At 48.3% G+C, this 26805-nt stretch overlaps 1 protein-coding gene across 4 annotated transcripts; it reads left to right on the top strand.

Annotated features, from left to right (window-relative positions):
- The first annotated feature begins 594 nt into the window (after positions 1 to 594).
- On the top strand, positions 595 to 26472 carry paxx (PAXX non-homologous end joining factor). Of its 4 annotated transcripts, none has more exons than XM_038782145.1 (8): positions 595 to 670; positions 4322 to 4455; positions 8590 to 8650; positions 10122 to 10171; positions 20832 to 21022; positions 21965 to 22033; positions 23836 to 23932; positions 26219 to 26472. In XM_038782145.1, the coding sequence occupies exons 2-8, from the start codon at positions 4340 to 4342 to the stop codon at positions 26274 to 26276; spliced, it is 642 nt and encodes a 213-aa protein (XP_038638073.1). In that variant the 5' UTR covers positions 595 to 670; positions 4322 to 4339; the 3' UTR covers positions 26277 to 26472. The 4 variants fall into 4 exon arrangements, with proteins under 4 accessions (XP_038638073.1, XP_038638074.1, XP_038638075.1 ...); XM_038782146.1 differs by having other exon boundaries at positions 598 to 685; XM_038782147.1 differs by lacking the exon at positions 595 to 670 and adding an exon at positions 692 to 892 and having other exon boundaries at positions 4316 to 4455.
- Positions 26473 to 26805: the final 333 nt, after the last annotated feature.

Below are 26805 nucleotides of genomic sequence, written 5' to 3'. Positions count from 1 at the left end.
GGCTATGCATAATTTCCCCAAAGGGATAGGGCGAGGATGGGATCTGCGTAGGGTGATCTTTCAATTGGTCAGTGAAGACTCAATGGGCCGAATGGCCTCATTCTGCACTGTAGGGATTTTATGATTCTATTCACCGATTCTAAAGCTCATGAGCTTCTAAGTTTCCCTCCTCTGGCGACTGGCTTAAAATGGCTTAACCGTTCATCCTGCATCTGTTGAAGCGAAATATACAAATATTTACTGCAATTCTCCCTATCTGAAGTGTTTTGAGAGCAAAATTAGGAGTTAAAGCCCCATGAAAATGCAAACATTAGTGACCCACTGCACTCTTTAAATTAGCCTAATTTAAAAGGTTGCTTGAAAAAAAGAGGAATATGAAACGACAGCAATTTGCACCCCTGCAGAGAATGACTATAACAGAGGAAAAGGTCCCTCAGGCTGCAGGAGAATGTGATTAGATGCTCCAGTCCCTGTGCTCTCCAACAATGTACCCGATCCTCTTGACAATACCGACGGTGAAGATTCACCCACCCGCAGTACTCCTGCAACACTAGATGGTGCTGTCAAGAAAAATGCTCGAATTTTTCTGGGAGAGTTTTTCTTGTGCAGTTTTGTTGGTGTGTGGGAGACAGAGAGGTGCCCAGCCCTCTCCTTGTACACACAACAGGAGGTCGGTGTCAGTAAGGTTAGGGGGAAGCGCTGGTGTCCAGCGCACTCTGCTACCCTAACCCAGTGCCTGTGGCACACACACTGTTAACCAGGTTACTGGGGGAGGGGGACAATCATTCTCCAATTGTGAAACACACCCGATTATTAACCATCGCGCGAAACCCAAAATATCTCAACATCAGTCATTGTCCAGGGAACGAGCAGACCCAGTCATTTATTTTTTTCACTATGTTAAAATGGTGATCTATCTATCTTGCAATATTAACTGCATTACAGTGTTTAGTCAAACAGCGTTTCTTGGTGTTTACAGAATGCTGTAGTGTTTATACAGTATTGTTTATATTGCAATATAGTATTAAGTGTTGCAATGTTTCCTGTATTCGTGGCGTGTTAAGTTGTTAACTGTGTGTTATATTTAATTGCACAGTATTGCAGCATTTTGCTCTCCTAGATGTGCTGTCAATATTTACCAGTGTTAACCATCAGTACTTCCATTACAGTATTTATGTTTCAGTATTTACTGTTTAATATGCTGTTTATGGTGATCTGATTGATATGTTATAGTATTTCGTTATACTGCTTATGCTCAGTTGGTCTAAGTATACAATACTGGGGCGGCACAGTGGTTAGCACTGCTGCCTCGCGGTGCCAGAGACCTGGGTTCGATTCCAGCCTTGGGTGACTGTGGAGTTTATTTGCTCTCCCTGTGTCTGAGGGGGTTTCCTCCCGGTGCTCTGGTTTCCTCCTACAGTCAAGAGGTGTGCAGGTTAGGTGGGTTGGCCATGCCAAATTGCCCCTCATGTTCCAAATGTTAGGTTGGGTACCAGCTCCATAGAGTCTGGCCTGGACCCAAGCAAAAGGTAGGGCAGCATGGTGGCACAGTGGTTAGCACTGCTGCCTCAGAGTGCCAGGGATACGGGTTCAATTCCAGCCTCGGGAGACTGGATGGAGTTTGCACGTTCTCCCCGTGGCTGCGTGGGTTTCGCCGGGTGCTCCGGTTTCCTCCCACAGTCCAAAGGTGTGCAGGTTAGGGGAATTGACTATGCTGAATTGCCCCTTTGTGTCCAAAGATGTGCAGTTTAGGTGGATAGGCAGGGGAGCGGGCCTCGGTAGAGGGCTCTTTCAGAGGGTCGGTGCAGACTCGATGGGCCGAATGACCTCCTCCTGCACTGTATGAATTCTATGGATTCGACCGTGCATATAGAATACTGAAGTAAGGATAGAGGCCATTCAGCCTATTTTCTCTGTGCTGGCTCTTTGAAAGAACCTATCCAATTAATCCGACTCCCCAGAATTAGTCCTCTTCAATTTATGTCTGTTTTCTCTTTGAAAGTTACTGTGGAGTCTACCTACACCACCCTCGCGGTTAGCGTGTTCCAGATCTCAACAACACTCTGTGGAAAAAAAATTCTCCTTGTTTTAATATTTATTAACAGAGGCACAGTGTACAAGAGCAGGGTGGTTGTGTTGAACTTGTTTGAGGCACTAGTTTGGCGTCAGCTGGGGAACTGTGTCCGTTTCAGGGGACCGCACTTTAGGAAGGATGTGAAGGCATTGGAGAGAGAGGAGGAATGATTCACGAGAATGGCTCCAGTGGCAGGAGACTTCTGCGAGGCAGGTAAATTCGATAAGTTGGGACAGTTTTCCCTGGAGACAAGAAGGCCGGAGGAGATTTGATGGAGATGTTCAAAATCATGAGGGGTTTAGACAGAGTAGATGGGGAGAAGCTGTTCCCGTTTGAGAAAGGATTGAGAATGAGGGGGGCACAGATTGAAAGTAATTGGCAAAAGAAGCAAAAGCGATGTGAGGGAAATGTTTTTCACGCATCGTGTAGTTCGGGTTTGGAATGCACCGCCTGAGAACATGATGGAGGCAGGTCCAATTGAAGCTTTCAAAAGGGAATTAGACTGTTATCTGAAAAGGGAGAGTGGGCAGGGTTATGGGCGAAAGCGGGGAAAATGGTACTTGGTGAGTTTCTCATGCAGAGTGTTGGTGCAAGATGGGCCAAATGGCCTCCGTCTGCAGTGTGACAACCCTTTGGCTTCCCCTGTAGTTCCTTTGGCATTTTATTATCAATCCCGTGGCCTCTGATTACCAACCACTTTCCAGAGGAAAGAGTTTCCCCCAACATTCTTCCTCAACGCTCTTCATAGTTTGGCACCACTCACCTCCTTCACTCGATGGAGAACAATCCCAGCTTCTCCAATCTCTCTTCAATAACTAAATTTGCTTCTCCCTGCGATCATCCTGGTAAATCTCCCTTGTACCCGTTTCAAAGCCTTGACTTGCTTCCTGAAACATGGTACCCTGAATTGCACATAATACCCCAGTGATTTGTAAATATTTAGCATGACTTTTGCACTTGGTGCCCCTGGTTACAAAGCCGAGTGTGGCATATGGTTTCTTAACTGGATGGTCCTGCCACTTCCGAGGATTTGTGAACATCAGTCTCCACATCCCTCTGTTTTGCTCCACTTTTTAAGATAGTATTATTGAGGTTGTACTGCCCCTCCCATGTTGTTCCTCCCGATGTGCGTCTTTCACATTTACCCGCGTTAAAATGCAAACGTCGCATGTCTGCCCGTTTCCCCAGTCTGTCTTCTGTCCCCCTGTAGTCTGTTGCTGTCCGTTCGGCTGGACAGCTGGTTCGTGATGCAGAGCTGAGGCCAGCAGCGTGGGTTCAATTTCCAAACTGACTGAGGTGTTCATGAAGGCCCTGCCTTCTAAACCCCGCCCCTCGCCTGAGGTGTGAGTGATCCTCAGGTTAAATCACCACCAGTCAGCTCCCCCTTCTCCAAGGGGAAAGCAGCCTATGGTCACCTGGGACTATGGAGACTTTACTTTTATTTACTGCATTGCCAGGTTTTGCATTAACAAATGCCTTTTCAAGATCCATATTTACCTTTGTCAATCCTCTCTGTCTGCCACTTCATCGAAGAATTCAATCAAGCTAGTCAGTCATGATTTGCTGCTAACAAATCCACGCTATCTGCCCCTCATTAACCCAAATTCACCACGTGAGAATTAATGTTGTCTTTGGTATTATTTGTCCTTAATGCAATCACAATACGTCATGCATTTTAATATATATTGTGCACCACGGGATGTATCATGTTAGTATTCATGATACATGTTTGGTCTTTTAGTACATAATATTATCTACTTTAGATTTATTGTTGCACCATGTGCTGGTTTAGCACAGTGGGCTAAACAGCTGGCTTGTAATGCAGAACAATGCCAGCAGCGCGGGTTCAATTCCTGTACTGGCCTCCCCGAACAGGTGCCGGAATGTGGCGACTAGGAGCTTTTCACAGTAACTTCATTGAAACCTACTTGTGACAATAAGTGATTATTATTAGGGGCTGATTTAGCACACTGGGCTAAATCGCTGGCTTTTAAGGCAGGCCAGCAACACGGTTCAATTCCCGTATCAGCCTCCCCGAACAGGCGCCAGAATGTGGCGACTAGGGGCTTTTCACAGTAACTTCATTGAAGCTTACTCATGACAATAAGCGATTTTCATTTCATTTCATGTAGTAAGAATTGTTATGATCTGCATTGCTTTGGTATTGTACTTTACAGTGCCAACTCTGTGTTTGTATGTGACGATGCTGTAAGTGTTTTAGCAAATGTGCATTTTTTTTCCCACAAGAAATAACCGCTCTGGAAGATGGAAGCAGAGCATCGACTGCCCTCCATCGGGTCTCTGCACATCCACACCCTTCCTGAAAGCCATCAGAGGTACCTTTGCTACACCCATCCTGGGACTCGGAGCTTCAATCTGTGGTAAGCCATGAGGGAGAGAGGACAACAATTTCAGACAAAGAATTAGGCGGCTACTGGTGGATTCTAGGGCCTAGTTATGGAGACATTTGCATGTCCTATTATGCTGGCGATCGGTGGGAAGGTACAGTAGAATTCTGGGGCCAGATCCTGCTCCGAGTACAGAAGGATGGACCCTCTGGTGAAGCCGCCAAACACAGCTTGAGTTTGACGCCATGCCTGGTACAACTCGGCTATAACGTAAAGCCAGATGCTTAAAGAAAAAAATTGTTTGCTCCGGGAGTGTTTTCTTTAATGAATTGAATCATTCTTTAATGATTTCAAAACTTTACTCAGCAGCCTGATTAACCCAAAACTTCGATACAAAAATGTCATTATCAGTGAAGAGGATAGGGACAAACTTCAGGAGGATATTGATGAACTGGTGAAATGGGCAGGCGCATGGCAAATGAAATTTAAACCGTGAAGTGATTCATTTTGGCAGAAAGGATGAGGAGAAGCCATTTAAAATAAATGGCACTGTGCGAAAGCATCTCAGGAACAAAGACCCCTGGGTGTACTTCCGTACGTCTTTGACGGTGGCAGAGCATGTAGAGACTGCTAAACAGGCTTGGCTTCATCAATAGTGGTATGGACTACAACAGCAAGGAACCTATGCTGCGCCCTTCTGAAACACTGCTCCTGCCCCGGCTGGTGTCCTGCGGTCAATCCCGGCCCGGGCTGGAGTATTGTGGTCAATCCTGGCCAGGACATCTTTAGCAAGGATGTCAAGGCCTCTGAGACGGTGCAGAGGAGATTTATTATGTTACCAGGGTTGAAAGATTGCAGTTACAAAAAATGACCAGAGAAACTCTTTGGAGCAGAGCAGACTAAGGGGAGAATTGTTCAAAATTATGAACGGTTTCTGTTGAATAAACAAGGAGAAAACTGTTTCCAGTGGCAACAACTGGAAGACCCGTACCAGCCTCCCCGACCAGGCGCCGGAATGTGGCGGCTAGGGGCTTTTCACAGTAATTTCATTTGAAGCCTACTTATGACACTAAGCAATTTTCTTTTTCATTTCATTTCAAGACACAGATTTAAGGTAATTGACAGAAAAAGCAGAACGAGATGAGAAAATATTTTTAGTACAGCCAGTTACCATGCAATGTTAGAAAGGGTGGTGGAAGCAGGTTCAATAATAACTTTCAAAAGGACATTAGATAAAAACATCAACAGGAAATATTTGCAAGGCTATGGGGAAAGTGCAGGAGTGGGAGTAACTGAATAGCTCTCGCAAAAGAGAGCTGGTAAAAACTTATTGGGCAAAATGGCCACCTCCTGTAGTACAGTTCCATGATAATAGCCAGCAACCTCAGTAGCTCACCAATAACGAATGTACAAAAGAAAAGTGACCCAGAAATGGATTCATGTACAAATTGAACTCTCTGGTGTCCAGTTATCATTGTAGAAACCTTTGGACTTCATCACTGGAAAATCAGATTACCCCATCTAAGTCTGGACAGGTGGTATTGTTATTATTGGTTTTGAGATTACTAACTACAAAGAATTATGTAGCAGCAATGCTCAAAATGATTTGCGTCAAAGTTTCTGGTTTAAGTGAAATTGTTATATGTCGGGAGTTGCCGCATCACGCGCAGTTTTCACAAGGGCGCTCCTGTAACATTCTCAGGTCTGAAGAAACATGTAGGCTTGGGATATTTTCTAGACAAGGCAATTCAGCATTTTGATTATTAGCTGCATGCTAGGGGGAGGCGGGGGGGTCAGCTGCAGGAGAACACCAATGATTCTCATGTTCTGTGTGGGAGGCAGGTCTAAGTATTTATGCATGAGCCACCTGCAAAGATTGGGCGTACATTCCGAGTGCTGTGCAAACATAGGCACATTCGCGAGGACTACCTAAGAAGATTAATGCAGTGCTCACCGGGCCCCTATCAACTTGGCATTCTTACAAAGACTTTTCCATTTTAAGAAGCCCCCCCCCCCCCCATAGAGGTTGACAGACTTTCAAACCCCACCCCCTGTAAGCTTTTTCAGGGCTCTCTGCCAAGATTCTGCTCTCACCACTTTTTCAGGATGGGAGTCCCAAAGACTCCCATCAGATTTCACCTCATCTCTGTTTTAAATGGGCGACCCCTTATTTTTAGACAGCGACCCCTAGTTCTAGATTCTCCCATGAGAGCAACCATCCTCTCCACAACCACCCAGTCAAGGCCCCTCAGGATGTTGTTTGCAATCAAGTCGCCTCTTACTCTTCTAAACTCCAGTTGATACAAATCTAGCCTGTCCAACCTTTCCTCATGAGGCAACCTGCCTATCCCAGGTATTAGCCTGGTAAACCTCGGAACTGCTTCCAAAGCATTTACATTCTTGTATAAGGTGACCAGCACTGTACACAGTACTCCAAATGTGGCCTCACTTATTGCCCTGCAAAACTGGAGCATAACCTCCCTACTTTTTGTATTCAATTCCCCTCGCCAGAAACAAGAACATTCTATCAGTGTTCCAAATTACTTGCTGCACCTGCATTCTCGCCTTAGGTAAATCATGAATGAAAACACCAATCCCCTCCGTACCTCCGAGCTGTGCAATATCTCAGCATTTAGGTAATATGCCTTGTTTAATCGTCCCTGCCAAAACGGACAATTTCACATTTCCCTATATGCCATTTGCCAGATCTTTGCCCCCTTGCTTAACCTATCTATATATTGTTGTTGCCTCCTTATGCCCTCTTCACAACTTACTTTCCTACCTACACATCAGCAAATTTGAAAACCAGCCCTTCAATCCCTTCAACTAAGTCATTTATATAAATTATCACAAGCTGAGGTCCCGACACTGATCCCTGTGGCACACCATTCGTTACATTCTGCCAACCTGAAAATAAAACATTTATACCTACTCTCTGCTTTCCGTTATCCAGCCAATTGTCTATTGATGCCAAAATGTTACCCCCTACACCATGAGCTATTATTTTCCGTAATAACCTTTCATGTGGCACCTTATCAAATATCTTCTGGAAATCTAAGTATGGTATTTTATTGCCAGCACATGGTATTTTCTCAAAGATAATTTGGTTAAACGTGATTTACCTTTTACAAAACCATACAACATAGAACAGGACAGCACAGAACAGGCCCTTCGGCCCTCGATGTTTTGCCGAGCCATGATCACCCTACTCAAACCCACGTATCCACCCTATACCCGTCACCCAACAACCCCCCCATAACCTTACTTTTTAGGACACTACGGGCAATTTAGCATGGCCAATCCACCTAACCCGCACATCTTTGGACTGTGGGAGGAAACCGGAGCACCCGGAGGAAACCCACGCACACACGGGGAGGACGTGCAGACTCCGCACAGACAGTGACCCAGCCGGGAATCGAACCTGGGACCCTGGAGCTGTGATGCATTTATGCTAACCACCATGCTACCGTGCTGCCCCCATGTTAACTCTCATGTTAACTCTCCCTGATTACCTTGAACTGATCCAGGTGCTCTGCTTTATTTTCCCTATGATGGAAGAGGCTAATGGGGGGGGGGGGGAGAGGATGGGGGGGGGGGAGGGAGAGGATGGGGGGGGGGAGGGAGAGGATGGGGGGGGGGGAGGGAGAGGATGGGGGGGGGGGAGGGATGGGGGGGGGGAGGGAGAGGATGGGGGGGGGAGGGAGAGGATGGGGGGGGGAGGGAGAGGATGGGGGGGGGGGGGGGGGAGGATGGGGGGGGGGGGGGGGGGGAGGATGGGGGGGGGGGGGGGGAGGATGGGGGGGGGGGGGGGAGGATGGGCGGGGGATAATCACTTTCAAAATTGGCATCTCTATCTAGCAACACCTTCTCAGTATCGCAGCGGGTTGCCAACCTGGGTTACGTGTTTGCATCTCAGCTCCAGGTTCTAACTCAGAAGCAACTGTGCTCCCAACTGAGCCACGCGGCATTAACTCAGCTCAGGCACACGCTCTTTGAACCTTCACAGCTGTTTTGGGCTTTTAGCCCAGTAGCCCCTGAGCTGAAGCCTGAGTTGAAAAAACCCTGTTATGCTACATTATGCCTCCAAGTTTAGCTTCCCATTTCATTCTTGCATATTTGATTTTGAAAATGAAGTCCTGACAGCTGCTATCTCCCTTTCCTTTGCAGTGTTACAAATGTTGTGGATGTTTGGAGTACGGGTTTTAGTGCACAAAAGCTGGAGGAACATGTGAGTTGCAGAGCTCAGTTTCGTTAAGTTGGAGGACTTTGACAGAATCATTGCACAGGTGCTCTACTCTGTTGCTGCCAATTGGTCATCTCTTTTTTTATAATTATATGCTACCTAAAACCTTGCACAAAGTGTGCAGTTCCTATCCACAAACCTTAGTTTCTGTTGACGAGATTTTTGCTCGTTCTTTTGCGCCACTGTTTCCTTATTAACCGGGGCTGTGTAAATTGTCAGTGTAGCTCCAGGCGCTGACCACCAGATGGCCCCATCAGGCAGGTTTCCGGAGTCGCTCCACAAACTCCTGTGTTTCCAGTCATTGTCCCAGTTGCTTCTGAGGACACTTTCCTTGGCACACTGCACTCATCATGTTTTGCTGATAACACCCCGATTGTTATAAAACAGCAACTCGCCATAGAATCCCTACACTACAGAAGGAGGCCATTTGCCCATCGAGTCTGCACAGACCCTCGGAAAGATCACCCTAAATAGGCCCACTCCCTCAAAACTCCATGAATCCACCTAACCTACACATCTTTGGACAGTGGGAGGAAAATGGAGCACCCGGAGGAAACCCGCGCAGACACGGGGAGAATGTGCAAACTCCGCACAGTCACCCGAGGCCAGAATCAAACCCGGGACCCTGGCGCTGTGAGGCAGCAGTGCTAACCACTGTGCCACCCCAGCCCATGATCGATGCCGTTTGGTATTTAGTTGAAGGACAAGAGATGTGTTTAAATTGCAGTTTCACGTCATCGTCAAATTCAGCAGCACATTGGCTTAACAATGATTACATCGCTATTTGTGACCCTAAGATAGAGCCTGGTGGGTCGACATAGATTGTTGGTGTGTGAGGCCCGATGTGACCCTTCTTCTGACTGTCCCTGTTCCTGTTTCCGAGCCTGTCCTCTGCACCCTGCCTCCGTGCGGCAGTGTGGCACAGCCTGAGAACCCTGTGAAAATTTAATATGCGGATCAACAAAGAGGACCGCTGGCACCTTGTTTTTTCCTGTTAAATTATCCTATTAGTTTTGCCCAGTTCCGTCTACTGCTGTTTCCCTTGGCCCAGATGAGATGGGGTTACAGGGTGCCAATCCTGACCCCATGATCCCTGCCATGCCCCTGATATATAATAATAATATTCGCTTATTGTCACAAGTAGGCTTCAATGAAGTTACTGTGAAAAGCCCCTAGTCGCCACATTCCGGCGCCTGTTCGGGGAGGCTGGTATGGGAATTGAACCCGCGCTGCTGGCATTGTTCGGCATTGCAAGCCAGCTATTTAGCCCACTGTGCTAAACCAGCCTCTATATACAGGTGATGTTTAAGGGTTGTGTGAGTGCTTTTCCACATTTGTTCCATACAATTTAATCTGGCTCCCTCTCCAGTAGCATATTTCATCGGCATTTTGCTGTACTGTCATTAAGCCCAACGCTGCGCTTCTTAAGGCAACAATATTTACTTTCCTTTGACAGAAATCCGCACATGGGGTGAAAACCGCTGAAGAATACCACTCTAGAACCAGGTGTGTATCTGCCACTCCCTGGGTCGTGGGGGCGGGGAGGGGGGGGTGGTGTGGCGCAGGAGAGTTACTGATGATTGAGGAACACAGGATCAGGACTGGCTGCTTTTGGCCACGCTGTGATATTCAGTTGGATTATGGCTGAACTGTACGTCAATTCCACATCCTTTCCTCAACTCCATATTCCCTCGATACCCTTAACCAACAAAAATCGATCCTTCTCAGTGTTGAAAGTTACGGAAGCCTTTTGAGGGAGAGAGGTCCAGATTTCTGAGTTTGCGAACATAGAACGTTACAATGCAGTACAGGCCCTTCGGCCCTCGATGTTGCGCCGACCTGTGAAACCACTTTAAAGCCCATCTACACTATTCCTTTATCATCCATATGTCTATCCAATGACTATTTGAATGCCCTTAGTGTTGGCGAGTCCACTACTGTTGCAGGCAGGGCATTCCATACCTTTACTACTCACTGAGTAAAGAACCTACCTCTGACATCTGTCCTATATCTATCTCCCCTAAATTTAAAGCTCTGTCCCCTCGTGCTAGACATCACCATCCGAGGAAAAAGGATCTCACTGTCCATCCTATCTAATCCTCTGATCATCTTGTATGCCTCAATTAAGTCACCTCTTAACTTTCTTCTCTCTAACGAAAACTGCCTCAAGTCCCTCAGCCTTCCCTCATAAGATCTTCCCTCCATACCAGGCAACATTCTGGTAAATCTCCTCTGCACCCTTTCCAATGCTTCCACATCCTTCCTATAATGCGGCGACCAGAATTGCACGCAATACTCCAAATGCGGCCGCACCAGAGTTTTGTACAGCTACAACATGACCTCATGGCTCCGAAACTCAATCCCTCTACCAATAAAAGCTAACACACCGTACGCCTTCTTAACAACCCTCTCAACCTGGCTGGCAACTTTCAGAGATCTATGTACATGGACACTGAGATCTCTCTGCTCATCCACACTACCAAGAATCTTACCATTAGCCCAGTACTCTGTCTTCCTGTTATTCCTTCCAAAATGAATCACCTCACACTTTTCTGCATTAAACTCCATTTGCCACCTTTCAGCCCAGCTCTGCAGCTTATCTATGTCCCTCTGTAACTTGTAACATCCTTCCGCACTGTCCATAACTCCACCGACTTTAGTGTCATCTGCAAATTTACTCACCCATCCTTCTACGCCCTCCTCCAGGTCATTTATAAAAATGGCAAACAGCAGTGGCCCCAAAACAGATCCTTGTGATACACCACTAGTAACTAGACTCCAGTCTGAACATTTCCCATCAACCACCACCCTTTGTCTTCTTCCAGCTAGCCAATTTCTGATCCAAACTGCTAAATCACCCTGAATCCCATGCCTCCATATTTTCTGCAATAGCCTACTGTGTGGAACCTTATCAAATGCTTTACTGAAATCCATATACACCACATCAACTGCTTTACCCTCATCCACCTGTTTGGTCACCTTCTCAAAGAACTCAATAAGGTTTGTGAGGCACGACCTAACCTTCACAAAACTGTGTTGATTATCTCTAATCAAATTATTCCTTTCCAGATGATTATACATCCTATCTCTTATAAACCTTTCCAAGACTTTGCCCACAACAGAAGTAAGGCTCACTGGTCTATAGTTAACAGGGTTGTCTCTACTCCCCTTCGTGAACAAGGGGACAACATTTTCTATCCTCCAGTCGTCTGCCACTATTCCTGTAGACAAAGATGACTTAAAGATCAAAGTCAAAGGCTCAGCAATCTCCTCCCTAGTTCCCAGAGAATCCTAGGATAAATCCCATCTGATTCAGGGGACTTATCTATTTTCACTCTTTCCAGAATTGCTAACACCTCCTCCTTATGAACCTTCTAGTCTAGTAGCCTGTATCTCTGTATTCTCCTCGACAACATTGTCTTTTTCCTGTGAATACTGATGAAAAATATTCATTTAGCACCTCTCCTATCTCCTCAGACTCCACGCACAACTTCCTACTACTGTCCTTGACTGGCCCTACTCTTACCCTAGTCATTCTTTTATTCCTGACATGTCCATGATCCTACCTGCCAAAGACTTCTCATGTCCCCTCCTGGCTCTTCTTAACTCTCTCTTTAGGTCCTTCCTAGCTAACTTGTAACTCGCGTGCCCTAACTGAACCTTCACGTCTCATCTTTGCATAAGCCTCCTTCTTCCTCTTGACAAGTGTTTCAACTACTTTAGTAAACCACGGTTCCCTCGCTCGACCACTCGATGAAGAACCACTCATGATTTCAATCCTGAATGGATAACTCTAATTTTACGATTCTGCTTGTTCATTCTTAATTTCCCAGCGCCCCCATGTCTCTGCAGCCTTCCTCTTCACGTTTTGGACACCTCGAACAGACCACCGACTTTCACCCTGGCTTCTCCTGAATCTTGCACGTGGTGGCCTGCACTGGAGCCCTGAGAGTTGCCAGGGAAACTGTCCGGGCCAATTCTTGACCAAGTGAGAATATGCAGCAGCAGCATGATGCTATGGAGCTGGCACAAATCGGATTCGTGGTTAGAGCCATTTCTAGCTATAAAAGTGAGCACAGAGAATTCGGGGTCAGTGCACCCCGGGTAGTAGGAAGCAGTGACAAGGATCCCGTCTCTGAACCGTGCTGTGCCTGGAGATGCTGGGCCAAGGTCGCAAGGGGGAGAGTGAAAAAAAAAAATAGACTTGTATTTATATGGCATCTTTCATTACCTCACATGACCCCAAAATGCCTCCGAGCCAATTAAGTACTTTTTGAAGTTTAGTCCCTGTTGTAATACAGGAAATTTAGCAGCAGATTTGTGCACAAACAGAAATGTGATAATTGATTTGTTATGTACTATGGGATAACACAGGCTTCAACTGGATGCAGCTTTAACCTAAAGATACTCCAGACCTTGAAGTTAGTTCAATCTGATTTATTGAACCAGTTAGCACAGTTCTCTATGAGTTCGACCCTCTGCTAACCTAAGTGTGGTTACTCTGTCTGACTGAACCAGACTAGCTCTTAGCCACGTGCTGGAGGTGTGATACTGTACATACACCCTGACTCACTCTGTAGATGTTCATCAGTGGAAAGAGGCGGCGTGTGAGTGACTCGTGCCATTTATAGTCAGATACCACCCCGAGTGTCCTGCCTGCTCATTGGTCATGTCCTGTTCTCTGTTTGCATACCATAACAATAATGACCGGATAATCTGCTTCAGTGATGTTGATGGAGGGGTAGATATTTGCCGGGACACCGGGGGACGACTTCCCCTGCTCCTCGGAATACTGCAGTGGGATCTTTTACATCCACCCGAGAGGGCAGATTTGATATGACGCCTCATTTGAAAGATTTCACCACTGACAGTGTAGCACTCCCTCTGTATGGCACTGGAGTGTCCGCTTAGATAATGCGCTCATGCCCCTGGGGAAGACCCTTAAACCTGCAGCCCTTCAATTCCGAGATGAGAATGCGGCCCACGGGAGTTTTTCAAAATACATTTAGAATACCCAATTCATTTCTTTGTCAATTAAGGAGCAATTTGGGGCGACCAATCCACCTACCCTGCACATCTTTAGTTGTGGGGGGGGGGGGGGGGGGGGGGGGGGGGGGGGAAGAGCCATGCAGACACGGGGAGAATGGGCAAACCCACATGGGCAATGACCGGGTGCCGGGATCAAAACGTGCTGTGAGGCAGCAGTGCTAACAACTGCGCCATTGTGCTGTTCCACGAAGCTTTTCTGCTGCTTCCAGCCACATGGTTAACCACAAATCAACCGTAGCTCTGATGGCGCTTGAGTGTAGAAAGTGTCTAAGCCAAGGAAAAGGAGCCAGCGTCAGATCAAAATAAAGCGAAGCAAAGCAGATGAGACAAACAGAAAAGCCAAAAAAACGCAGGAGGGGTTATTGTGACATTGAGATCTTTTTCTGACAGAACCATCAAGCGGGAATCAAATTGGTGGCTGCAACATCTACTTCAACACACTGTCATATAGTCGATAACTTCTTACAATATATAGCAAATCCCACAGCAAGTTATTTCGGTGAAAAATGAAATGTAATCCGACCTGTTAAGCCACTGACCCATAATCACCTCTTTGCTGATTTTCTCTATTCCCTTGTCTCCCCCAATCTTCGAAAAATTTACAAATGAGGTGCAGTTCCATTGTCCCAAACACAATGCATGTGCAGACCGGAAGACTTGAGGATGTAAAGGTTAAAAGCCTGGGATGAGTGTGTTTGTCACTTTTTTTTTAAAAGGCATTCTGTTTTGCAGGATCTGGGTGTTTTTAGCTACCAGAAGGTGAAATTGACGAAGGAATGTGGGCCGCGATTCTCCGCTCCGGCAACAGAGTGCGGGCGCCGGTGGTAAAACGGGCGTGGTTTACCTCGCTGCCGGCACACGTTCAGAGACGGCATTCTCCGGCTACAAGGGGGATAGCAGGGGCGTGGCGGAAAGCGTGAAGGCACGGCGTCGGAGACCTGGCGCCACTTATATGGCGCCGCGGCGAACAACAGGTGGCACGACCGCACAGGCCGCCGACGGCGGACCATGGCGCCATGCCGAGCAGCGCCCTTGTTCACACACCACGACCTGGAGACGCTGCTGGACGCCCTCGAGGAGAGGAGGGGGCATCTGTACCCCGGACCTGGCCGGAGGGTGCTAGCCAACGTGGCCAGCGTGTGTGGAGGGAGGTGGGCGCGGTCGTGAGTGCCACCGCGGTGACACCCAGGACTGGCGAGCAGTGCCGCAAAAAGCTCAAAGACCTACTGAGGGCAGCCAGGATGAGTACCCAGCAATGTGCCCATGGCACCAACCCTCCTACCCCCCACATGTGTAACACCCACCCCCTCCCCAGGGGGATGGGACAACCACAGCCGTGAGGCACATGGCTGCAGCCACCCATACAAGCCGCGCTGGCCCTGTGCCCTGTGCACCCATGCCAACACAGACCCAACTGCATGCAGTGGACCGCCTAACAATGCTGTTATTCCCCCCCTCCCCCCCCCACCAAGGAAAAGAGCGCCCATAACCAATGGGAGCGAGCCCAAACCGGAGGGGGTGAACCTGACCTGCGCCAGCTGACCGTGCACGAGCAGAGGGCACTGGACGTAGACGGTGCACACGAGGACCGGGGGCGCCACCAAGTGAGATCCCCCCCGGCCTGGCCCCCTTCCCCTTAGCCCTCCCCCTCCCCCCCCCACCCTCCTTAGTCCTCCCCCCCCCCCTCACTACGAGCCACACCTTCCCTGCAGCTGCCTAACCAGGATGGTGTATTGTGTGTCAAAGAGCCACCCGGTGACCTACCTGGAGCACCCGGCGGACACCGTCCAGCACCTGGACGGCCAGCCCACAGGAACTCTAGCAGCGACGGGGAGGGCAGGTTGCGTCACAGCTGTCCCCTACAACCTCCGCCACCGTAAAGACTCTCGCCTCGGTTGGGCACATTAGTGATGAGGCTTCTGGGACACTAACTGGTGCGCACCACACAGCCGCTCTGGTACAGCAGGTGGAAGTAGGAGCAGCCGAGGGGCCGGACGGTGGGAGGGCAGCCCAGCCCCGTCAAACACCTGTCGCCCGGACGGGTCCCGGGTTCCTGGAGTTCCCCCCGCCCACCCGTAGACCCGATGCAGTCGGGGACCCAGGGGCGTGAGAAGGTGACGGCCAGTTTCCAGCACCTACAGACGATACTGCAGGAATGCATCCATGTCCAGGAGCAGGAAATGGTGCCGGTCATGAGTACCACACAGGCCAACACCGCACAAGTGGCGTCAGCGGTGGAGACAATGGTGGCGACAGTATCTGGCATCGGTCTGAGCCTGTAAGGCCTGGGACTATCCGGGCACGCGGCCTCCGCGTCCCGGGACAGGGCTACCGTCGCACAGTAAGCCATGGGCCAGAGCCAGCTGAACATCGCAGAGGTGCTCAACAACCTGGCCCAGTCCCAGCAGGCCAAGGCCCAGTCCCAGCAGGCCATGGCCCAGTCCCAGCAGGCCATGGTCCAGTCTCTGCAGACAATCGCTGACAGCGTCAGCGCCATTGGCCGGGTGATGGATGGCGTTGTACAGAGCCAGACACGGATGGCGCACTCCCTGAGCTCCATAGCCATGAGCGTCCAGACCCTGATCAATACCAGCATGGGCCTCCAGGACTGGCAGCGCCAGGTGATGCCGGTGCCCCAGCTGCTGGATCCGCCCACAGGGAACTGTATGTATCGGTCTGCGATGTAGTACAGGGCGTCGGTGATGGCCCGGATGCACGTGTGCACCGATGGCTGGGAGATGCCCCCACTCGACGACTGGAACAACCCCGTCGCAAAGACGTTGAGGGCGACCGTCACTTTGACGGCCACCGGGAGGGCATGTCCACACTCGGTCCCGCATGATGCCAGGTGTGCCATCAGGTGGCAGATGTGTGCGACGGTCCCGCGGCTCATCCACAGTCTCCTCCTGCAAGTCCTGTCCAGGAGGTCCTCGAAGGACATGCGGGGCCGGTACACACGGTGTTGCATCGGACGCCTCTGTGGCCATGGCATACCCTCTTCCTCCTCCTCCTCGATCCCCTGGGCATCCCCACGCACTGTGGCCTGGGCGCCTTGCACGTGCCCCACTGCAGCCTGCTGCTGTACTGCTGGCTCCACCACCTCCCTCTCATGCCCTTGCTCCAGCTCCCACTGGGCCTCATGCAGGGCAGCAGCCCCCGCCACGGCAGCCAACAACGCTGGAAGATGGCTGAACATTGTACGATCTGTGGGGGATGGGAGTAGACAGGGTATACCCCCTCCATGGGCAGCATGGCAGGCCCGGTTGCCAGCCGGCGCCCCACCCCCACACCCTTGGTGCCCTGGCACCTGTCGGCCGCGCCCCCTGCCAGTGCCCTCATGGGGGGGCTGCCGTGTATGCTGCCCTGGAGCCACCCGCCAATGGGTGCTGCCGGTCTGGTTTGGGTGGGGGGGGCTGACACACGTCAGGATGGCTGGGCCTCGGCGGGGGATGGGCTGGGTGGACGTCCACGTGTCTGCCGTCATGGCAGGCCATGGCCCCCGCAGCCTTCTGCGCCCCCCACCGCCACCCCCACGTCCCCCCACCCCCAGCAGCGGATGAGTGGGGCCACCCCCACCCCCACCTCCCCCTGGCGACTGGCTGACGCTGTTTTATAGCATGTTGGAACGGCGCCAGCGTGACATCCGGTCGCACCGGCGGGACTTCGGCCCATCCGGCCTGGAGAATCGCCGCCCCACCGGAGAATCGCCACTACTGCCCTTTGCGGCGACGCCGCCGTTTTCACAGTGGTGGGAGAATTGCGTCCCGGCGTTGCGGCAATTCTCCCACCCGGCCGGGGGGGGGGGGGGGGGGGGTCGGAGAATCCCGCCCGTGGTTTTCAGTCTGAACTAATGGACTGTGGTTTGATTGGGAAAGTCACTGGGGTGTTCGTGTGGTTTGCAGCCGGCAGAGATTATTTGTTTTTAGCTTGGGGAGATGAGGCCATTGCTGGTTGGTACCAAGGAACGCAGAGGAGATATTTTAAAAAGCTTTAGTGGGGCAGATCTTTGGACAAACTTTGGGGAGAGGAGTTGAATTCTGATCTGCCTGACGCTGAGTCCATCATTCTCTCACAGTGAGATAGATTGAGAGATGCATGTTTCTTGTTGTTTAATGGGAAATTGAGTAGTAATGCTTAAGGTGTATTGTAATCTGTTATTTTCGGGTGTGAAGTTAAAAGTTTAATATTGTCGGCGTGATAAAGGTTTGTTTTAAAACCAATGACCTATTTCTTCATGCAATCACTCCTGGAGCAAGATCATCCTCTCCGCACAGTCTTATGAATAACTTAAAATATTGGGGTTTTGGTCCAGTATCCTAGCGACTGTTTGGGGCCTGGTCTGGGATCATAATATGCAACACCTCATAGAGGCAGCTAATCTCCCTGAGGTAGCTCAGTGAGTTCTGGCAAACTAGTTAACAGGAAGGTCTTAGCAGCCAAAGCCCAATTCTGCCCTATAAACACACACAATTCCAGGTGTGCAAATCAAGCTGTATTTCTGTGGGAAGCTGGGATCGACAGTCGCGTGCCAATCATTCTCTCCATTGGCTCAGCTGTCAGAGCATTTAACCAAAATCATGCTTTCTCACAGCAATTATCGGGAAGTACTGGGAACTAATATTAAACGAGCCTTAATGCACTTGGAAAAGCATCGTATGATTAGAGCAGGTCAACATAGATTTACAGGGCAACACGGTGGCGCAGTGGTTAGCACTGTTGCATCAAGGCACCAAGGTCCCAGGTTCGATCTCCACTCTGGGTCACTTTCCATGCGGAGTCATAGAATTATTGAATTTACAGTGCACAAGGAGGCCATTTAGCTCATCGAGTCTGCACCGGCTCTTGAAAAGTGGCCCTTACTTAAGCCCATACCTCCACCCTATCCCAGTAACCCCACCTAACCTAAGGGCAATTTAGCATGGCCAATCCACCTAACCCTGCACATCTTTGGACTATGGGAGGAAACCGGAGGAAACCCACGCAGACACAGGGAGAAAGTGCAGACTCCGCGCAGACAGTGACCCAAGCCGGGAATCGAACCTGGGACCCTGGCGCTGTGAAGCAACAGTGCTAACCACTATGCTACCGTGCTGCCCTTGTTTGCATTAATTTTGCCCCAACAACCCAAAGATGAGCAGGGTAGGTGGATTGGCCACGCTAAATTGCCCCTTAATTGGAAAAAGTTAATTGGGGTACTCTAAATTTAAAAAAAAAACATGGTTTTACAAAAAGGAAACCTTGTTTGACAAATTTGGTAATTAGTAGGGTAGATAAAGGGGAGCAAGTAGATGTAGTATACTAGGATTTCTAAAAGACCTTTGATAGGGTGCTACGCTGAGATTGATAGGGTGCTACGCTGAGATTAATACAAAAGATTAAGGGCTGGAATTGTCCGATTGTTGCAATGTACTTTTCCTGCCGCCAGGTCTGTCTATAGTTTTGCAGTTTGATCTTGGTTTGGCAGTCTGCTAGGAGTTTTTAAGCTGAGCAGCAGTTTTTGCCAAATGCTGTCCGGTTAAGCAGGAATCTGACAGAAGGATCTGTAGGCAGTCCCCCAAGGGTCTTTCTCTCGCTCCAAGCAGTCTTTCCAAGAAATCTCGATACAAGGGGGCAAAATTCACACAAACAAGGGCAGCACGGTAGCATTGTGGATAGCACAAATGCTTCACAGCTCCAGGGTCCCAGGTTCGAATCCCGGCTTAGGTCACTGTCTGTGTGGAGTCTGCACGTTCTCCCCATGTGTCCGTGGGTTTCCTCCGGGTGCTCCGGTTTCCTCCCACAATCCAAAGATGTGCAGGTTATGTGGATTGGCCGTGATAAACTGCCCTTAGGGTCCAAATTGCCCTTAGTCTTAGGTGGGGTTACTGGGTTATGGGGATAGGGTGGAGGTATGGGCTTGGGTAGGGTGCTATTTCCAAGAGCCGGTGCAGACTCGATGGGCCGAATGGCCTCCCTCTGCACTGTAAATTCTATGAAAAAAAAAGAGTACAGCAAGTAACCCTGTGTTTGCTCACTTTATTTATAAGTGGCTTTTGCCTGGTAATGGGCTTTGCTTAATTGGAGATAGAGAAGGTATAAATTAGTAGTTTTCTGTTAAGAATTATTTAACTGTTAATTGAAAAGCTATTTTCTGTGACCTTAGTGAATTTAATCCTATGTTTGTTTCATTTGTCTGTTTGTTTGCCAGCTGAACTGCTCCTGGAGCAAAGTATCGTTTCCTCACAGATTTACACATTTAAAAACAAAAGTGTTTGGGGTTCCTGTCTGGTTTCCTAACAAATGTTCGGTCTGGTCCAGGATCTTAACATATAATATAATATAACGAAGGTTCCTTCTCGACTGCTCCTCAAGATAAAAGAGTTGCGCAACCTGAGTGAATTGTGTCTATATCCTCTGGAGTTTAGAAGAATGAGCGGTGATCTAACTGAAGGATTCGGATAGGTATTGACAAGGGAGCCACTGAGTGATTGTTTCCCCCCTGGCTGGGGAATCTAGAGCAAGGGGGCACAACCTGAGGATAGACGTCGGGTGGGGTGGGGGACTGAGTTTGGGAGAATTTTTTTTACGTGTGGTTGCGAATCTATAGAATTCTCTAACCCAGAGGGTTGTGTATGTACCGCCATTGATGACATTCAAGGCTGAGGTAAGCGGATGTTTGGCTTCTCTTGGGAATCCAAGGATATGAGGAGTGGGTAGGAAGGTGGAGTTGAAGCCCGCCATTTTGAATGGCGGAGCAGGTTTGTGGGAACCGTCTGGTCTACTCCAGTTCTTATGTTCCGCACATCTGTGTCACTCAGCTACTGACTTGAGTCACCATAATCGGAACTAAAATGAGCTAATTGGTGAATGGGGTTAAATTATTCATCTACGATCTAATCAGTGAGTAACGAGCTAAAAAAAAAATCCCTTCTGTTCTGAGAAAAGTCAATACAAGGTGGCTGTAGCATTCTGGCCTCACTATTTTATTTGGGAGATCTCGTCAACCAGGGAGTGAATGCAATGCGGGAAAAGAAAGATGAGGGCAGTGGGTCAGACACGTCGGTGAGAAAAATGAACATGGAGCACTTGCTATGATAGAGCGACATTGCTGCTCACACTCTCTCTGCTGTCCCCACAGAGTTGCTTTCCAGAAGGCCGCTGTGAGCCTCACAGTCCTGGACAACATAACACTACTGAAATTCAGCCAAGATGACCTGGGGCTAACCTTTGACCTCTACAAACTGCCCATTCCAGAAGCTAAGACAGAGATCCAGTCAGTTATGTTTCACCTGGTGGATCAAATACATCACTTAGAAAACCAGCTGAAAGGTATGTAGGCGAGCGGTCTGGGGAGGGGGAGTTGCAGGGATGTTTTGCTTGAGGGAGGGGGTGTTGCAGGGATGTTTTGCTAGAGGGAGGGGGTGTTGCAGGGATGTTTTGCTTGAGGGAGGGGGCGTTGCAGGGATGTTTTGCTTGGGGGGGGTGTTGCAGGGATGTTTTGCTTGAGGGAGGGGGCGTTGAGAGATGTTTTGTTTGGTCAGTAGCAAAGTCTTAAATCTTTAGAACCTTTTTTTTTTTAAATAAAAAAGCTTGCTTGCATTTTCAACCTAGCGACGGTGCCATGAACTAGATGATGCCAATCACCTCGGGGAGTGATGTTTCTGTAGATTCTGGATCTGTATCATTTAGGACTGAGATGAGGAGAAATTTCCTCAATCGGAGATTTGTGAATCTGGGGAATTCGCCACCACAGACGCTGCTGCTACATGGTAGAGTATTATCAAGGCTTGGACAGCTAGCTTTTTGCTCTCTCGGGGAATCGTGTGATATGAGGAGCGGGCGGCAAAGTGAAGTTGAGGCAGAAGATCAACCATGATCAATCGGAGGCCGAGCAGGCTCGAGGGGCTGAATGGTCTACTCCTGCTTCTATTTCTTATGTTCCTCCACTACATTGGAGTGTTGGCCAAGATTTCATGCTCCAGTCTCTGGGTGGGGCCTTGAGTCCATGACCTTCTAACTCTGAGGCGAAAGTGCTACCCCGCCGAATCGCAGCTAACCCCTGATGGAAGGCAGAGCAGTACCAGGTGTGTTAACCTTTCACCATAATGAGCTAGCTCCTTTAACTCTGTTACCAGCCCATCTCTGACTGATTTGTAATCAGAACTGAGGCATGTTGTGTGAATAGTGAAGGATGTTTGTTACTGTGAAGCAGTGCCCTGATGAAGAATTAAACTCGTAACTCCGTGCTACATCTTCACCCCCACCCTGCAGCGGCTGAAGAAAGCAACGCCTTAAACCTTGAAAAGACGATGCAGAGAACACAAAGAATGTTTCTAGCAGGTAAGACTAGTTGTCCAACTAAATATCCAAATGTGCTGACTGTGGTAGTCACCACTAGCAGTATTATATGTATTACGGTAAGACTTGTATACTAGAGGTACATGGGTAAATCCCTGCCTGCTGGCTCCGCCCATTAGGCGGCGTATAACTGTGTGTGCTCGCCGGTGCTGCAGCCAATCTGGTAGCAGCTACAGGAGGCACAACATCTTTGCTCAATAAAGCCTCAATTATTCCACTACTCTCTTCTTTGTAAGAAGTCTTACAACACCAGGTTAAAGTCCAACAGGTTTGTTTCAAACACGAGCTTTCGGAGCACGGCTCCTTCTTCACCTGAAGAAGGAGCCGTGCTCCGAAAGCTCGTGTTTGAAACAAACCTGTTGGACTTTAACCTGGTGTTGTAAGACTTCTTACTGTGCTCACCCCAGTCCAACGCCGGCATCTCCTCTTCTTTGTGGTAATTGATACTGCATCACTGACATATATCCAAACTTGCAGATGATACAAAGTTAGGCGGCATTGTGGACAGCCTAGATGATAGCATAAAATTGCAAGGGGGTATTGGCAGACTAGGTGAATGGGCGGGTGGAATTCAGTTAAGCAAGTGTGAGGTAATCCATTTTGGACCCAAAAAAGAATAGAGCAGAGTACTTTCTATATGGAAAGATATTTGGTACAATGGATGTCCAAACAGACTTGGGGGTTCAAGTGAATAGGTCCTTTAAAATGCCAGGAACAAGTGCAGAAAATAATCAAAAAGGCTAACTGAATGTTAGCCTTTATATCTGGAGGATTGGAGCATAAAGACACAGGGGTTATGCTGCAGCTGTACAAACCCTGCTTAGACCTCAATTGGAGTCACTGTGAGCAGTTCTGGGCACCACAACTTTGGAAGGTTATTTTGGCCTTGGAGGGAGTGCAACGTAGGTTTACAAAAATGAAACCTGGATTACAGGGGTTCAGTTACGAGCAGAACTTAGTCAAATCAAATCTGTTTTACTATCTCAGATTTAAAATTAATAACGGTTAGGGTTCCAACTGCTGTTTGTGGAGAGAGTTCCAAACGTCTACCACCCTTTGAGTGAAGAAATGTTTCCTAACATCTCTCCTGAACGGTCTAGCCCTACTTTCTAAGACCATGCGCCCCAGTTTCTAGTGTCAGTAATGGCTTCCACAAAACTACTGGACTGTTGCGGAATCTGGTTTGTCAAAGTGAAAGGAAATCTGCCATCCTTACCAGGTCTGGCCTACATGCGACTCCAGACCCACAGCAATGTGGTTCCTTTGCACGGTTCACAAAAGTGGCACGCTGCCACCTTCTTGAGCACAATTTGAGGGATGGGCAATTCAAGCTGGCCTTGGCAGTAACGCCCATACCTCATAAATTAATTGTGACTAAAAAATAAAAGCCTGCAGCTAACCTCCAGTGGACTAGATATTAGGATCTTTGTTGTTGTCCAAGCTGAGATCGAGCAACCCAGCCCAGGAAGAGAATCAAACGCGGTGTTTTTCTCAGTTCGTTTGACACCAGTTTCCACAGGTCAGGGTGGGGAGCTAGAGTCGCCAGTGTCGGAGTATGTAAAGCGGTTTGGGCTCCTCGCCAAGCTTGCATAATGAGCATGCGCTATCGGAGAGGGCGCAGATGGAAGAAGATTTGATGGTAACCTTTCAAATGGGATGGGATCAATACTTCAGAAGGAAACCATTGCAGGGCAATGGGGAAGAGCAGTGGATAACTCTGTCAAAGAGGAATGAAAGGCAAAATGGCCTCCCACTTAAACATCCTGTGATTCCTTTCGTTGTAGACTATGATTCCAAGAGGAAGGGAAATGGACCTGAATCTTCACTAGTGGCCAAGAAGAGACCTGCTGGCGAGTCCCTGATAAATCCAGGGAGTAAGAGGTAATCTGCTTCCTTCAATACTTTATGGCCTGGCAGGCTTTGCTGGTACTGCCTATGGGCCAAACACTGAAGTGGACAAGGTCAAGTCCCGGTGGCATACACTTCATTTCTTACTGACCTTACGCAGATGTTTGTGCCCACCAAGGTATAGTACAGTTTGATGCAAAAATAAGACACCTTTCCAGTCCAGACCGCAACCCTGCATTATACAACAATAACTTTCATTTATACAGCACCTTTTAAAACATGCAACATCTCCTGCGCAGGAGTGTTAGTAATTAAAGGTCAGCCCCAACATGCATGAAAGAGATACCAATTAGGGTGAACTTGGTGAAAGAGACGGTGTTGTGCAGGAGGAGAGAGCTGTGGAGAGATGGAGAAGTTTAGGAGGAAAGTCCAGGGCTTAGTGCCTGGGCAGCTGAGGACATGAGCATCTTTAGGCTAGCATTGAGGGGCATTAGGTATTTGTTCTTACGTAGACAGCACTGGCAACAACAGTATTGATTGGCAATTGCTAGCTGCCCTGGGAGCACTTAGAGTCAACTGCGTGGTGTGGACCTGGAATCGCGTGGGACAGAGGTGGCGTGTCATTCTCTATGTTGGGCATTAGTTGAATTTGTTGGGTTTTTCCTCACCGTTTTCTGGCTTCATTTTGGATTCAGTTTCACAATTTGCCTGGGAGGGACTGAAACACAGCCTCAGGGTTGCTGGTCCAGTATGTTAACCATGAAGCTACCATATTCTGATAGGCTTTGGCGAATATGATGAGTGCCAACTTGTGGTGTAGGCCTCATTCCATTAGTAAATGGAAAAAGGCATTTCCACAAAGGGTTCTTACCGAGCTGGAGGACTAATAGGAGACTTTCCAACGCAGAAGCAGCCGTCTGCAATTCTGGTGCAAGACAGACAGAGAGAGAGAGAAAGCACTTGGCACGCACTCTCCAACTTTTATAACTTTGAAGTTAAATATGTCATCAGCTGCCGGACCGCCATTCTCGAGTGGGACCCCTTCCACCGGGTGGCCTGTTTTTTTTCTTTTAATAGCTGCAATCACTTTCTTTACAGAAAGGTAAAAAGATCTTGCTTCTGGCTCCTTCTGGTTGGTTGAAGGGACCTTCAGGCCCAAGTTGACAATCAATCTTCTTTAAAGTCTGTTCTTCTTGAGCTGTATTCGCTGGTGAGTTCGGTTGCTATGTCCTATCTTTCCCATGTACCGAGCTGTGAGAGATGGCTCTGCTGGCTATCTCTGAGCTGACTCTGCCTCCACTTTAAATTCTAGTCTTCCTTAGATGTATTAGCTGTTTTAGCTCGGCTGCTATGTCTTATCTTTCCCAAGACCGAGCTGACTATAAGCTGACTCTGCTTGCTTCTCTCGTTCCTTCTCTGCTTCTCTTCTCTCTCTGAGTTCTGGTAGTCCTTGCCCTGGTCTCTGGGTTTATATTCTCTTTTTAACAGTTATTACGCTTTTATGACTTTATTGTAAAGTAACTTTTATTTCACTTTGATTGTAAAAGGTACCTTTAATCTAAATTTTTCTAACACGACTAAGTACTCATTTTGACATGACCTCACCTCTCAGGTCTCTGATTACATTGTTTCCTTTGTGATATTCAAAAATGCTTTGGTTTTAAGAGGTGTTACTTTTAATTCCTGTCATTTCTATAGTTTTATTTTCCAATTGTGTCCCAGTTCAAAATTTTGACTTTGATTTTGGCTTTAAATTACGTTTGTCGTAGACTGATAGTCTCCAGTTTTCTTTAATTTACCTGGTGTTAGCAGAATTTCACACCTAGAATTGTCACCAAATTCAACTGAACCTCATCCTTTCCTTTCCAGCTGTTTACTAAGATAGTTAATTTCAATGAAGGTGTGAAACATTGCTTTTAGCGTAAAAATCCACTTGGTTATAACTTGAAAGGTTTACATTTATCACTTAACTGGTCTGTCATCAGGAGGCTATTTCTGCCAGGTTACCTAGCCCCCTCCTTACCTCAGGGGACTTGGAGGCCTTCAACTGGATCAGTTGGCCCCCAATTTGTGGGTACGTCCTCATCCCCATCATCCCGCCTCCAGGGCAGCATGGTGTCCACCTGGCCTTCCACCAACAGGGGCCTAAATATCCTGCCCTGGCATTTATATGACATCCTTTGTGACACCAGATGTCCCAAAGTACTTTACAGCCAGTACTATTGGAGTTTGGTCACTGTTGCAATGGTGCTTTGTACACATGAAAGTTGTATTCCCTGTGACACCAGATACAAACTGACACTTTCCTCCTCCACCCAGAACAATGGCTCCCACTGGAGTGAGTTTTGAGGACAACACCCTTGAGAGCGATGAGTGAAGCATCTGATTGGGCGCGAAATGGATTTGCTTGGGATATTTATAATGAAGTGTATTTTACCATAATTTAACATCTTGCTTAAAAAGATGGATGTCAATTTTTTTTTAATGAAATGCTGTCTCGGTTTGTTTAAGAAACAATTATGGGACATTTTATGTGGCCTTCTAAATTAAAGATCGTAAAGTTTAAAAAGTAACTTGTTTGACAGTATGTTGTGTATTCTGTAAAGCTCACACACGGGGGAGGGGGGGGCACAATGCACCCACAAAATGACTTAAGGGCTGGATTCTTCGGCCGCGCCCGTCGCAAGATCGTCACGGACGGAACGCGGACCATTTCCATTGACCTCGGGCGGGAATTCCCGGCCGCCGGGCAGGCGAGACCTATGAAGGTCTTGGCGAGACCAAGTGTCGTTTTGGGCGGGTTTGGCGGTGTTTCCCGCTAACGGTTTGGGATGCGACCCAGACCAGTATTCACTTAGTCATATTTTCGGGGCTTGGGGAGTTTCTCATCCGTCAATCCTACACTT

Source organism: Scyliorhinus canicula, chromosome 21, assembly GCF_902713615.1.
Source record: "Scyliorhinus canicula chromosome 21, sScyCan1.1, whole genome shotgun sequence".
NCBI classification, from domain to species: domain Eukaryota; kingdom Metazoa; phylum Chordata; class Chondrichthyes; order Carcharhiniformes; family Scyliorhinidae; genus Scyliorhinus; species Scyliorhinus canicula.
This window is presented reverse-complemented; position numbering and strand designations above follow the sequence as displayed.